The sequence below is a fragment of the Pseudorasbora parva genome, chromosome 16, assembly GCF_024679245.1.
Source record: "Pseudorasbora parva isolate DD20220531a chromosome 16, ASM2467924v1, whole genome shotgun sequence".
NCBI lineage: Eukaryota > Metazoa > Chordata > Actinopteri > Cypriniformes > Gobionidae > Pseudorasbora > Pseudorasbora parva.
Window position 1 is genome coordinate 42,182,965 of NC_090187.1, and position 14,472 is coordinate 42,197,436.

Here is a 14,472-nt window from a genome sequence, read left to right on the forward strand (position 1 = left end):
CACAGGATGGAAAGGTGTGACATGATGGGCGGACGCTGCCCATTCACAACACTACAGTACGGCAACCGGAATGAATAATCCCCTCCCCAACTGGAAGAAATAAAAGCTTTCCCATGCAAACACTCCCTCGTTCTGAGTTTCTGACCTGACGAGCGAAGGAACAACAATACGACCACGGTTATACTCTTCACCCGCATGGACCCTCAAGCAGCCCACCTGCTGAGGACTCCGGCTCCAGAAATCAACACCTTACCTGCTTTACTCTTGCCGTTAAAGCCTTCAGTCTGCAAAGGATCCTGCGGATGGACCACGCCTGAACGACAGTTTTCCGGATTACACAAGGACCAGCAGTGAACCTGCAGCACTCTGTGCAGCTCTGCATCTGTTGGAAAATAATGCAGTCTACTCCCACTGTAAGTGGAAATATACAAGACGTATCGCATTACCGGACTGACCACCTGACCACGTAGAGCGTAAATATAAGCTAACCAAACCTCTAACAAAGGCCTTGCATTAGGTTATTGCTATATGAGAATGCTTCTGTTTTTCTAGGGTCAGATAGACACATTAGACATGTTATCTGTATTCATAGTACATGTTCATTTACTGTTTCATACCAGCAACCAGAAAGACCACGACTGACTCCCCCAAAGACTGCTTATTCCCCATTCACTGCTTCGTCCAATCTCGTCTCATTTACTTGGCATTCATTTGATTAACATCCATTTGTGTAGTAGTTTGATTATTGATCCATTTTATTATTAGTATTTAGTCTTATAATTTACACTAAATACATTTTATTGCAAACTGTCATTCTTTTGTTGACAATCAGAGGCTCAGAATCTGATTAATGATGATGATGAACTTCCTATAATTTATATAATTATAATTCAGCCAAAAATGTTCCATAATTATTCTTTGTCAAGATGAAATCCTTCGGCTGGTGCCCCGTAATATAGGAAGGAATCATCTGACACTCTCATACTCAAAAAACTCAATATTAATATTTCAGACCATAAATCACTACACTATGACAATATATAAAATAAAAGACATTAAAACATAAAACAGACGTGACACCTAGAGTTCACCTGAGCACACAATCCTTATAGAGAGAATCAGAGTTTGTCCTGTCTGCTCCTCACCGTGGCCAGGCTTTTGCACAAATCGTTCACTGAAGCGACTCTGGCTGTGCTGATTTTGGGAAGGGTTTGTGTTTGTGATGATCCATGCCAGGATGCTGTACTTCTTCCCACGCTAGCAGGATGACACTCAGCCAAACGCTGTCTGGATGACGTCCTGAGGGTGTGTGTCTGAAGGTGTGGAGGGCTGGGATTGAGTCTGGGGACGAGGTGGGCCGACTTCATAACAGTAGATCTGGAGAGTCGTGTGTGTGTGTGGGAGTCGACTGGTTTTGGGCTGCAGTGTCTGAGCTCCTGCAGATGTTCTTTGGCCAGCGTCAGCGCTGCTGTCAGTCCTTCCCTCTCTTCACACTCACGCCTCACAGTCTCCTCGAGAAGGCTCCTCTATAAATCAAAGAGAGAAAAAAGGGCGGAGGGATGGAGAAACAGATATCATTACAACTCCCACAGGCCAATACAACCCTAACAAGAAATATCTGATGAACTTACCCACTAAAGTACTGAGTCATGAAAGGGGACAGGGTTAGTACCCAGTTAGTGTCATTTCTACAATAAGTACAAAGGCTGTACATGCAAAACAGTAGCTTTAAACCTCAATTTACAGTAAATCTAGAACCAATTTTGGACACTTTTGGCAAGCATTTTAATGATGTCTATAAAGAATATGTCAAAGCTTCTTCTTCTGCTGTCGGTTTTCATGCCTTTGAACAAATAGTTTTTCCTGTGGGTTGTTGGTTACTCTTGAGAAACATGATTCGCTTCTGGCTTGGCAATGTGATGTTAAGACGTGTGTTGGCAGAGCTCCTTATTGTAAATTGTTACCCTGAAAACTTTTAATGGCCATTCATTTACACAACAATGGCGTTTTGGGGGCCTGAAAGGCAAACTTTTTAAAACAGGCTTTCAAAAGTGCAAGTTTCTGAAAACTACATCATTATCGTCTCTGCAAATTTGGGAAAACGATGTCATGCACATGTTTATTATATAGTTTAATCACAAAGTGGCATCACCATTGTGGTAAGCTGCGAGGCCGAGGGACCATGAGAACGGGCCGAGGGACCATGAGAACGGGCCGAGGGACCATGAGAACAGAGGCGAGCTCTGTGTCTCATGGAGGAATTCAGATGCAGAAAAGGAGGAGTGATGACAGTGCAGGATGAGAGAGGACCAGGCCTGGATTTAGTTTAGTTTGGTTTATGGTTCATTATGTGTGTGTGCAGCACTTGTCCGTGAGAGGCTGCCGTTTTTACTTCCAGTTTGTGTTTATTTATTCATTAAAGCCCTTAGAGGTTCACCGGGTCCCGCCTCCTCCTTCCCATATCAGCGTTCCTCATTACAGCCATCTCCTGACCTGGCACAAAACAGCAAAAGACGTTTTTGTAGATCTGTGTGATCGGGGGCAATTTCAGCAGCATATTAAAATAAAAACATACAAATTAATCTACACCTGATGAGCAAATTTGTACTGGAGAGACGTGTGTGTGTGTGTGTGTGTGTGTGTGTGTGTGTGTGTGTGTGTGTGTGTGTGTGTGTGTGTGTGTGTGTGTGTGTGTGTGTGTGTGTGTGTGTGTGTGTGTGTGCGTGAGTGTGTGTGTGTGCGTGTGTGTGTGCGTGAGTGTTAAATGTAAAAAGTATCTATACTGACCCTGTATTTACTTGGCATCAGATTGATACCAAATTGTGCAGTATTGCACACCCCTAGTAGCCTGGGAAAGCCTAGACAACTTCTGGCAAATTTAGATTTGCTCTTCAAGAAGTCTGGTGGTACGCCGTACGTCTGGTGGTGTTGCAGGGGCGGAGTAGCCTGACAAGCCAGACCCACATCAAGATGTTTGGTCTGGAAACTCACCATTGACAGCTCAATCTGAGGGGCGGATAAACGGTTGTCTTTCAAACTCCCTCCGCACGCGATAGGATAGCGCTACACCAACCAGAGCAACGAAGGTGAAGCAGAGCTTGTTGACAGATTAAACATTCGCCGTATCCGGTCGGCTAAACTCTGAACACATCTTCCCTTTTTAAGAATGACTTCAGTGCCGTTCTTTGTTCTTTTCTCAGAGGAAAGCTTAACTCCAAGTCTTCCAGAGTTGCGGTCAAAGCTGATTCGAAAGACCGCCGTTCGCCAGTTTCTGTGTTTACTAGAAGCATGCAAACGCAACTCGGCCGGCGTCATTATGGCCCCGCCCACCGACTCTATACACGATGTGATTGGCCCGTCCAGATTCTGAGGAACACAGCTCAGAAGGGTATTGAGAGTTCCTAGACGACACTCGCGGGCAGATCAAATTTGCTGCCGCTGGGGTGCGTCTAGATTTCTAGGCTAGGTAAAGAGCCCATTCAAGCCCATTTCTAATCCGTCGAAATCACGCCACCAATCAGAACCGTCACTTTACCAGTTCTAGTCTGTTTTAAGCGATTTAAACTTTTCCTTTTCGTTAAAACCCAGAGCAAAGATCAACACTCGGCTGCCAGATGTGGATTACACCGGCAGGAGGAGGATGGAGTGTGAGATCATGTGCTAACACACACAACAGCTATATATTTGGCCTTTCTGTGCTTATTTCCTCACACCAGATCTGGTAGTAAAATATTAAATAATTGTAAATAGATAACTAGCATTACTATGCTCAAGTCTGAAAATGTTCTAACACAACTGAAATGACTGAATTTGAATAAAGTTTGTGAGACACAATTTCCCAAAGACTCTATATGAATACAAATATTGCATATGGCGTTTTAATCACAATACAAATGCCTTACAGCGGGGGCGAATGCGATCAGAGCTCGATGTTTTCTGTTCGACTGTCAATCCGAGATGTTTCAGTCGGTCTGAGATGCTATTAGGTTGCACAAATGTTGATGGAGTGGTGGTGGACACCAGCTATTATCATATTTCTTTTACAACAACGACAAAAGTCATCAGAAGCCATTGCAACATCTTCATTGAAATCACAAACACATAATTGCTGTCTCAGATGTTTCTCCATCGCTCTGCATACGTCATCGTCCGTTGGTGACGCCCCGTTGGAAAGGATTTGTCTATGAAGCTTTGCCAGACCATAACTCGGTTACTACTGAGAATGCTCTGGTTTAATCAGGCTACACCCCTAGTTCATCTAAACACAATCACCACTCCCAACCAAACGCTTCATATCTTATCTTATCACTCGTGATTCAACCACGTAAACATTTCAACATTTACCAGAAGTCATTCAGTGTCCACAGCTGTTAGCTCTCAAGAGAAATGAACTAAAGATATGCACTATATTAGCCTATGTATTGATTTTATTTTACTTAACCGTTATTTAATGCATCTGTCAGGAAAATGACAGCCACTGTGTAAATGATTATATTTTACAACAAGTTGGAGTAAAACGATTTTTAATTAGATTTAGAAATGAATGCAAAAACTTCCTTATGTGCAGTTTACACGTTATTTGAGTGTTGATCATTATATCTAAAGCTAAATAGCAGCTGAATCGAGCTTATAATTTCGACTCTGTTGCTAACCTTTAATATCTTACTAATGTGCAAGTAAGGGCTCCGTAAATAGTTTACATCTTTAGCAGAGATATTTATCCATAAGAAACTTTTAATCATATTTGAATTAATGTATAGACATAAAGGCAATTTGTTCAGGAAGCCATGGTTTAATAAAAAACCTTTTTTCAGAGATATGAAGGATGCTACGGAAGCTTATTGCATTCACTTGAGAAAAAAAATCTGTTTTTCTGAATTAATAACTTAATTATCTCAGAATTATGAGATAATTTTTTCTTGAATTTTTTTTTTTTCTGTTTTCCTGAATTAATGAGATCCCTCAAAATCCAGCCAAGAGCTCTATTTTAGCTGGATTGCATGGAAGTAAACATGTCCTGCCTTTCAAATTTAATCCGGATTTATTTTACTTTGGGTTTGAGACATTGTCTTTAAGTAGCCTAATAAAAATGGTATTGTTTTTAGTGCGTCAACTTTGTGCAGACACCTCAAGACAGCAGAAAAGAACAGTCTGATCTGCTTGACATTGCTATTGCACTCCATGGGGATCCAGTATTTTCAACAATCGCCTGATTGTCTTTTGTGTCACCACGTAGCCAGCCTGAATGCATTTCAGATGCATCATCTTAACACGATCACATAGTAATGCGTATCAATAGTACGAGTGTGAAATCGTGTCGAATGTATATCGTCTGGAATGTATATTGTGTGGAATGTATACTGAGATAATGCAAGTGCCACGCAGTCTTTTGCGTGGATATGATACGCTCTTTATGGCGTGCATATGACATGCTCTTGGGTAGGTTGGGGTGGTGGGTTCGTACGTATAATACGCCATAAAGTGCGTATCATAAGCATGTGAAAAACTGTGTACCATATGCATATACATTCCGTATACAGTCCACAAGATTGCACACTTGAACTATTTATATGAATTTTCATGAGATCGGGCTCGCAAAGCATACCATATCTGATATGGAGAAACAGGCCAATTCTTGAGGTGTCTGCACAAAATTGACGCACTAAAAACAATACCATTTATATTACATAAAGACTGCAGCAATGTTTCAAACCCAAAGTCAAATAAAACTGGATTAAACTTGAAAGGCTGGACATGTTTACTTCCATGCAATCCAGCTAAAAGCAGGATTTTGAGGGATCTCATTAATTCAGAAAAACAGAACAAAATATTTTTTTCAAGAAAAAATATCTCATAATTCTGAGATAATTAAGTCATTAATTCAGCAAAACAGAGTAGATTAGACAGAGTAGACAAGTGAATGCAATAACCTTCCGTAGGATGCAATACTCAAGGTACTGAAGATTAGCACAAGACACGTGTTATGTGCCCTTTAAAGACCATTGCACACGGGATATGTAACAGGGAAACTCCTTGGCAAGACTCTAGAGCAGCTGGACGCTGACGTGAGCATGGGAAGTCACGTATGCCTTTGGAAACTCCAGATGATCCCACTCAATCTCAGGGAGTTTCCTAACAGAGGCCATGAGGAGCATGTCTGCATGAGGGCTCCAGCTAGCAGACCTCTTCAGGTCAGACACTGCCATCTAGTGCTCACAGGGAGAAACTGCAGTACATAAAGCACTTCCTGTTCAGAATTCTGTCATGAATGCTTGTTTCTGATTGGCTGACAGAGATTCTAAGGGTGCTCCAAGTTATAATTGTTAACTTAACCTAAAATCATTTTTGTTAAATGAAATAAAATATAAATATAATATGAAAACTGTGAACAATGAGAAACGTTGCCTTGGCAAATAGCTGTAATGGGTTTCAGAACTAAAATTACTAATTAGAAATAAATAAATAAAACAACTAGTTTCACAAATTAAAAAAAATTAAAAATAAACCTGGGACAAACCGGTTTAAATTTTATAGTTATTTTTTAAACCCAATGATTGGGTTTGTCCATTTGATCCCAATATGTGTTGAAACAGACCAGCATTTAGAGTGTAATAATAAAAAGACAAAAAACACAAAACAAAATGACTAAACAAATCAAAATAAAAGCTCATTTAAAATATAAAAACCTATATTAATCAATTCTATAATAAAAATACTAGTCTGTAGATCACATTACAGTTACCCAAATTATATAATATTTATTAATAGTTGGGTAAAAAATTATAAACTTTCATATGAAATGGCCACACTTTTGATCAGGGCCCAACTAATGTTGTGCCTCCTAATCACTGCTTATTGATAGTAATTAATAGTTAATAGTTATTAAGGTAGTTGTTAAGTTTAGGTATTGTGTAGAATATAATCATGCGGAATTAGGCATTAATAAGTGTTTTATAAGTACTAATAAACAGACAATATCCTATGCATGATTATAAGTAACTAGTTCATAGTGACCCTAAAATAAAGTGTAACCAAAAATATGTTGATAAAGATAACTGGCGAAATAATACCGGTTTTATTATAACGTGGGTGGTAATCCTGTAGCTCATGTAGCCAGCGCTAATCAAAGATATACACCCGTTTTCTTCCCTGCAGCACCAGAACATCACCACACAGCGGCCATGCACACAGTTCATCCACACACACACACACACACACACACACACACACACACACACACACACACACACACACACACACACAAAAACGCCCGCGCCTGCTTCACAAGCCATACACTCTAACTGTACCGGAGAGACTAGTGTGTGTGTGTGTGTGTGTGTGTGTGTGTGTGTGTGTGTGTGTGTGTGTGTGTGTGTGTGTGTGTGTGTGTGTGTGTGTGTGTGTGTCAGTAAAGGTCAAACGCTATACGGGCATCTTGTGCAGACAAAGTGACCTTTGCTTCACTCCTCTCCTCGTCTGACACATGAAGCCGCAGAGAGTTTACATCACAGCATGAGCCGAGCGAGCAAAGCTCCAGTACAGCTGCAGGGGAAACAGAGAACGATGAATGACGAGAGCTCAGAGGTCAAACGTCAGGGATTTTATCAAGTAAAGCAAATTACTCACAAAGAAATCTGCTGGGACTGATGAACATTAAACATGCAGTGGCCGGCACACAGACACTTTATGTTCAATTAATCTCCAAATGAAGACAATTTAAGCAGTTTAGAGCGTTGGATTGATGTAAATGTGGATTTCATGACAATCAAGGGTTTAATAAATCCCATTGGCTCGTTTCTGTGTGCATTTAAAATGGATGACAGATAACCGTTCTAAGGTCTCGGGTCAGTTTTTTGTTTCGTTTTTTAATAAATAAAAACATCAGTGCTGCAGGACTTACAGCAAACAATGAACCAGAGGCTTGTTCCATAATGCTATGATTGCTTGCAGACTGCCTGTGGTAAAATATCATCCTTCGCCCTCTAGAGTTTTGTGACGGAAATGACTCAATCAAGCCACCTCTGGAAACAGGCCTTACAGCTCCCCAACACAAGCAGATCTATCGCCAAGACATGTGTAGTGCTTCTCAGAAGAGCCACGAGAACCACATGATTGCTATCGAGGTGTGCCTGGGCATGCTTTGCCAAATGGCTCAAAAACTAGTGGTTTGGTTTGTGTGTATCCTACAGTTATTTACTATTGACTTTAGCGATGTGTACCTGGTTGCCGTACCCCCAGGTTTGACCTAAACCAGCTCTGAGCCAATACGGCTCAAACTTACACAATTAGAATGCATTCTAAAAAATGCTGGGTTAAAAACAACCCAAGTTGGGTTGGAAATGGACAAACCCAGAAATTGGGTTGTTTGAATGGGTCCATTTACTAGGGTTCAAACAACCCAGTTTCTGGGTTTGTCCATTTCCAACACAACGTGGGTTGTTTTAACCCAGCGTTTTTTAGAGTGTGTGTGACTTTAACAAATTAGATAATGTTGCAAGCTGAAAGAGATTTTAAAACAATCCCTCCCTCGTGAACTGACAAGAGAGTCTCCAGTGCGGCACGCCCATCAAAACCCAGCATTCAGGAGAGAGCCTCAAAACCAGTGTAGAAAATAGACTATTACTTATTCATTATAATGTTTTTCAATTTAAAAACCACACGAACGTCATACATTGACCTCAGACAACAGTATATATAATAATAAAAAAAACAGTTCATGACACCTTTAAAGCTACACTGTGTGATATTTTCCCCCATCTAGCGGTGTAAAGGTATGTGACCATCCAGTGAATAATAGTTTCTGTTCCTCTTAATTCTGATTTCGTTTTAACTCCTACGGTGGCCGATTTAGTCCAAGATTAACATGGCAATCCCCCTCTTCACATTCGACACGGTGCCATCGAGTGTTAAAACGCAAAAGGCGAAGCTTGAATTTACGGGTATGTCCCTCTTTGGCTACTGTACTTTCAAGATGGAGGAGCAACATGGCGACCGGCATTCGAACCCCTCGCCCGAATGTATTATCAATGGCATATAATAAACTTACGAGAATACTTTCTTACTTGAAAGAAGTAAATATACATTAATGAGCACATATATTTTTGAAAGAACTAAGTGTTTTTAGATAAGAATAAACTAAAAAAGTTACACAGTGTAGCTTTAAGAAGTTGAATTTCACAGTAAATCTGAACCAGACTATTTGAGCAAGCCTTATTGGCTGCAGGATCAGCAGAGGCCAATCAGCTTGTGCCGTGCAGTAATGATGTGATTACATACAGATTACATGTAAGGGACCAGTCAGCCTGTGCCCTCTGGAGATTCATGACTGAACTACACTATCACACACACACACACACACACACACACACACACACACGCACGCACACACGCACGCACGCACGCACGCACGCACGCACGCACGCACACACACACACACCCACACACACACACACACACACACACACACACACACACACACTCCGGTATACTGTATATATTTGTATATATATGTTGCAAAGTTGACCATGCAAAATCTGATAAGCCTACAAATGCATAGCACACAGAAATATTCAAACTAAATTTCTAATTAGAATTAATTATTTCTCATCTGCCATCTCCAATTAATTGTTTCACTGGCCTACGAAAAATATACCTTTACATTAGAAAATGCAGTCCCTTGGAAGAAGGCATATCTTAGACCAGCTTCAAGAGCATGTCTATGGTTTCTTAAAATACTATCTAGGTAGGCAGCTAACTTAATTTAGAAACAGAGCTACAGTCCTTCCCAATTCCCTCCTGCTCTTGAACCGGCAAACCTCATAAATCCTCATAAATATCAACCACAGACTGAAAATATCTCACATGCCTCTGAAGAGAGCAGGCACAGTTCAAAGACGAGATGAAAAGGGCCAAAGAAAAAGAGAGAGCGTGAGAGGGGGAGGAAGGGAAAAGAACATCAAGAAGGTGCTTCTTATGAAAGGTGAAGCGTTAAATGCCCTTAGGTATCGATTTTATATCACAGTCAGATCTTAGATAGCTTTAATGGATTCTTAAAATGCAGCGAAATCTTTCCCACAAAAGAAAGCCATTTGCTTTGAAAGCGGCGAGGAAGATGAGAGAGGGAGAGACGCTGCGCTCTGGGGCCCACATAAAAGAATATGTCAGCTGTGAAATTCACGTCACGGCACCTTGAACTAGATGAACTGGCGAGACGAGAGAGAGAGAGAGAGAGAGAGAGAGAGAGAGAGGAGGGTGGGGTCGTGGACCCTAAGGGGCGGGCGAAAGGGTTTTTGGAGTCCGAGTGGGAGAATATGAGAGGGAGAACTGACAAGAGTGTCGTGACTGAAACCACAGACTTGCCCCCTGGAGACGCAGGCATGCGTGTCAACAGAATACTGCCCCAAATACTCTCTCTCTCTCTCTCTCTCTCTCTCTCTCTCTCTCTCTCTCTCTCTCTCTCTCTCTCTCTCTCTCTCTCTCTCGCTCTAGAATGATTCACTCATCTCTCCCACACTCTCATGCATGCTCATGTCACCTCTACTGTTTCTTATTTTGGTGCTGGATATTTATTCTCTCCTCTGACCCGTGTGCTAGTCATCTGCGGCTTGCACCAGTGGGCTGTTTTGTTAGTGTCTCCATTTATTATTATCCTTCATTATTAATGGTCTGCTGTGTGTAATCAGTATTTGAATTATGTCAGAGTTCTCACTTACCCCTAGGGGTCGCTAAAAAGCCATTTAAAATCAGATAAATCAATTCAGCTTCAATGTTGCTTATCAAGTATCCAAACTTCAACAACATACAGTCTTGCCCAATTAGTATTAATTATTAAATGCTTAAGTTGCTTATTTTCATTTGGTCATATTTTTTAATCAGGTTCAATTTGTTAACAGATATTGTGAACTAAAAAATGGGCAATATTCATTCATAAATGTACAACTTTTCATTGTTTAAAGGGGTCATGGCATGAGAAATCAAATTTACGTTGATCTTTTGATAAATACGAGGTCTTTGTAGCATTAAAACATCATTTTACGTGTCAGAGCTTTAAACATCCTCCTCATTATAAACAAAGCATTTATTTAATCAAGCTCCAAAAACATTTATATATATATAAATTATAAGTGAACCTCAAGGAACATTAAAATAACAATAAAAAAAATCCATGTCATGACTTCTTTAATTCACGGTTCTTTATACATTTAAAAATGTTTAATTTCTGTAACTTGAAATGTAAAAAATATACATTTCCATTCAAAAGTTTGGGTTTTGTAAGATTTGTTTCATGTATTTGGAAAAAGTCTCTCATGCTCACCAAGGCAGCATTTATTTGATCAAACTTTTCCTATTTGAATATATCTTTGAAATATGATGTATTCCTGTGATGGCAAAGCTGTGTTTTCAGCATCATTACTCCAGTTTTCAGTGTCACATTATAATACGCTGATGCTTAAGAAACATTTCTTATCAATGTTGCAGTTATTGGTGTTGTGCTGTTTAATATTTTGGCTTTTACAGGTAATCCATAGATTTTTTTCCCTTAAAAAGCCCCCTTTTAACAATAACTCATGTGTGATGTTGAAAAGAAATGATAATTTCCCAACATGCATTTGTCCATGTCTACCCACACTAGAAACTATATATAAGAAAATGGCAGTTTGCTCTTCCTATGACGTTAAACCCATTTCTGGACTGACAGGCTGTGGCCCACGTGAGTCGCTAACCCTTCTCAAACTCCCACCTCTTTTTGGTCAGATCTGTGTGGAGAGATGAGCCTCACCTCTTCCTCCAGGGCGGCCCTCTCTTCTCTGAGCTTCTGTATGAGAGTCTGAGTCTGGCTCAGCTCCTGCAGGGCCGACTGCAGCTGCGCCTCTACAGTCCTCCGCTCCTGCAGTAGCTGCTCCTGCCTCTGGGAGGCGCTCTCACGGATACGCTGCATCTCCTCCTCCTGCTCATTAACGCGCTTCTGTAGCTCTGCCAACTCCTCCTGGAGCTCCTGTGTGGCTGAATGAACCAGAGCGGGAATCTAGAGGGAGAAATAGACAATGTAAATTTAGTTGCCACTATAACTATGACTAATTACGTTGCCTGCATTTCCAAATAATCCTTATGAGGGCCACACGGAATCTGTGGAATTTTTTTGTGATTTCTGCGCAGAATTTTTTGAAAAATGTGTGGAATTATGCGGAATGATTTTAAATGTGTTAAAAAGATCTAAAAATATTGGAATTGAAAGCATTACAAATAAAATATTCCCTTCTTAACTTTTATTTAAGGTGCACAATACAAATCCAAATAGATTAAAAAAAAATATTTAATCTCTCTAATATTTAAACTATATCCACTAAAAGATGGAGAAAATATTTATTTATCAATTGTATTGTAGACAAATCATTAAATAAACCATTTCATATATTCAACAATAAAGCAAAAATAAATAAATACCTACTGAAGTAATAAATAAATAAATGAACTATTTTTAATAGCTATAAATAAGTACTCTTTGTAGACGAGTGACGTTTCCTTAACTCCTCCGTGGTCGATTTTATTTTAGACATTTTAAAATATCAGTCTCTCACAAAAAAAAAAAAATCAAATCAATAAGCGCAGCCTACTACCCCTCACAATCACGCAGGCGAGTGTGTGTGCTTCTCAAATGACGGACACTACAATCTGCAGAAATCTGTGGAGTTTTTGCGTGGGCCTGCTTATGACCAAAAACCGTATAAAGCCCTGTTCACACCAAGAATAATAACTATAATAATAACAATAAAGTTAAAATGGCTCTAAATATGAAAGAATATAATCCCCATCCCAGCTATAACAATAATGACACAGATGAACAATATTGTTGGAATGACTTTCAGCTGATGAATGATTAAAACATTGACAGCCAATCAGAATCCACCAGACTTTAAAGAGCGTGAGCATTTAAAGTGACAGACGACAGCGATATTGTCCCCTGGTGTGATGATAATATAGGTATAGCGTTATTGTTACGTAGTTAGTTATCGTTATATATTTATCTTTATAATTATCTTTCTGGGTGTGAACTATCTGAATATATTAAACTGTCATTTATTCCTGTGGTGAAAGCTGAAATTATCATAATTTCTCCAGTCTTCAGTGTCACGTGATCCTTCACTAATCATTCTCAGATGATGATTTGATGATCAAGAAACATTTATGATTATTATATAAATATTGAAAACAGTAGTGCTACCTATGATACACTACCATTCAAAAGGTTGGGGTAAGTAAGGATTTTAGTTTTTATTAAAAAATTTTTTTTAATTAATTATTTTTTATTTAACAATAATGCATTAAATTGATCAAAAGTGACAAAGACATGTAAAATTATACAATATTTTTTAATATATTTATATATTCTAATAAATGTAGTTTATTTTTCTATTTATCTTAATACCGTTTTCATAAAAATAGTAAGCAGCAAAAAAAAAAATTCTGTTTTTAATAGTAATAAGTACCATTAATAACTCGGTAATAATTGATAATAACAGAGTAAAAAATCATCATATTAGAATGATTTCTGAAGGTTCATGTGACTGAAGACTCGAGTAATGCGTAACATGATCAAAGGAATAAATTACACTTAAAAATATATTACAATAGAAAACAGCTGTTTTAAACTGTAGTAATATTTCACAATTTTACCAATATATAATGGTATACAAATATACAACTAATATTTGAAAAAACTCTTCCCTCCCATAACCCCTCCCCGTGTCGGCCGAGCCCAGCAACCCTTCATCTGTGGCAGGCAGAAAGACAAAACCTCTCAATATCACTTCTGGACCAGTAGACATGCCTCCACCAATCTTTCTCTGGCCAAACTCACACACACTCACACACTGGGTGTATCAGGCTCCATCGGACAGACAGTAATCAGACATCATTTATGGCCATGAACAAAGGAGAGGTGTGAGCCAAAAACCAAACACTCTCAGAGAGAAAGACAGGGGGCTGTGTGTGTGTGTGTGTGTGTGTGTGTGTGTGTGTGTGTGTGTGTGTGTGTGTGTGTGTGTGTGTGTGTGTGTGTGTGTGTGTGTGTGTGTGTGTGTGTGTGTGTGTGTGTGTGCGTGCATGCGTGCGTGCGTGCGTGTGTGTGTGCGTGTGTGTGTGTGTGTGTGTGTGTGTGTGAGAGAGAGCATCAATCAACTGCCACTTACCAATGCCAATTGACAAATTATATTATATTTATTATATTAAAAGGTTAATTCCGGTCCTTGATTCTGATTGGTCAATAGCTGTGTTTTATTCACAATAAAACATAGCTATAAACGCTTTCCCCAATCGTTATGTGTATCACTGACTGCACATCACCCTGTGTTTGTTCTCTCTGATATTGTTCACTGAAGCTAACTGTATTATGTAGAGTATTGAGAGAGAGATCGAGTGACCGACTGCATTACCTGCACTCAGACTGAATCAGTTTGAATGTCCGCTGAGGTA

General features: G+C 39.5%; 1 protein-coding gene and 1 long non-coding RNA gene across 3 annotated transcripts in view; one reads left to right on the forward strand and one right to left on the reverse strand.

Annotated features, from left to right (window-relative positions):
* The first annotated feature begins 288 nt into the window (after window positions 1–288).
* Window positions 289–14,472, forward strand: part of LOC137043045 (uncharacterized) — a 29,738-nt gene continuing 15,554 nt past the window's right edge. Inside the window, exon 1 of the long non-coding RNA XR_010898409.1 lies at window positions 289–413. This is a non-coding gene — a long non-coding RNA (uncharacterized lncRNA). The remainder of the gene's footprint in view (window positions 414–14,472) is intronic.
* Window positions 407–14,472, reverse strand: part of lekr1 (Leucine-, glutamate- and lysine-rich protein 1) — a 114,288-nt gene continuing 100,222 nt past the window's right edge. For both annotated transcript variants that reach the window (XM_067419084.1, XM_067419083.1), the window contains exons 11-12: window positions 11,780–12,025; window positions 407–1,526 (exon numbers count right to left, since the gene is read on the reverse strand). In XM_067419084.1, coding sequence (XP_067275185.1) covers window positions 1,119–1,526; window positions 11,780–12,025 — 654 coding nt within the window. In that variant the 3' untranslated portion in view covers window positions 407–1,118. The remainder of the gene's footprint in view (window positions 1,527–11,779; window positions 12,026–14,472) is intronic.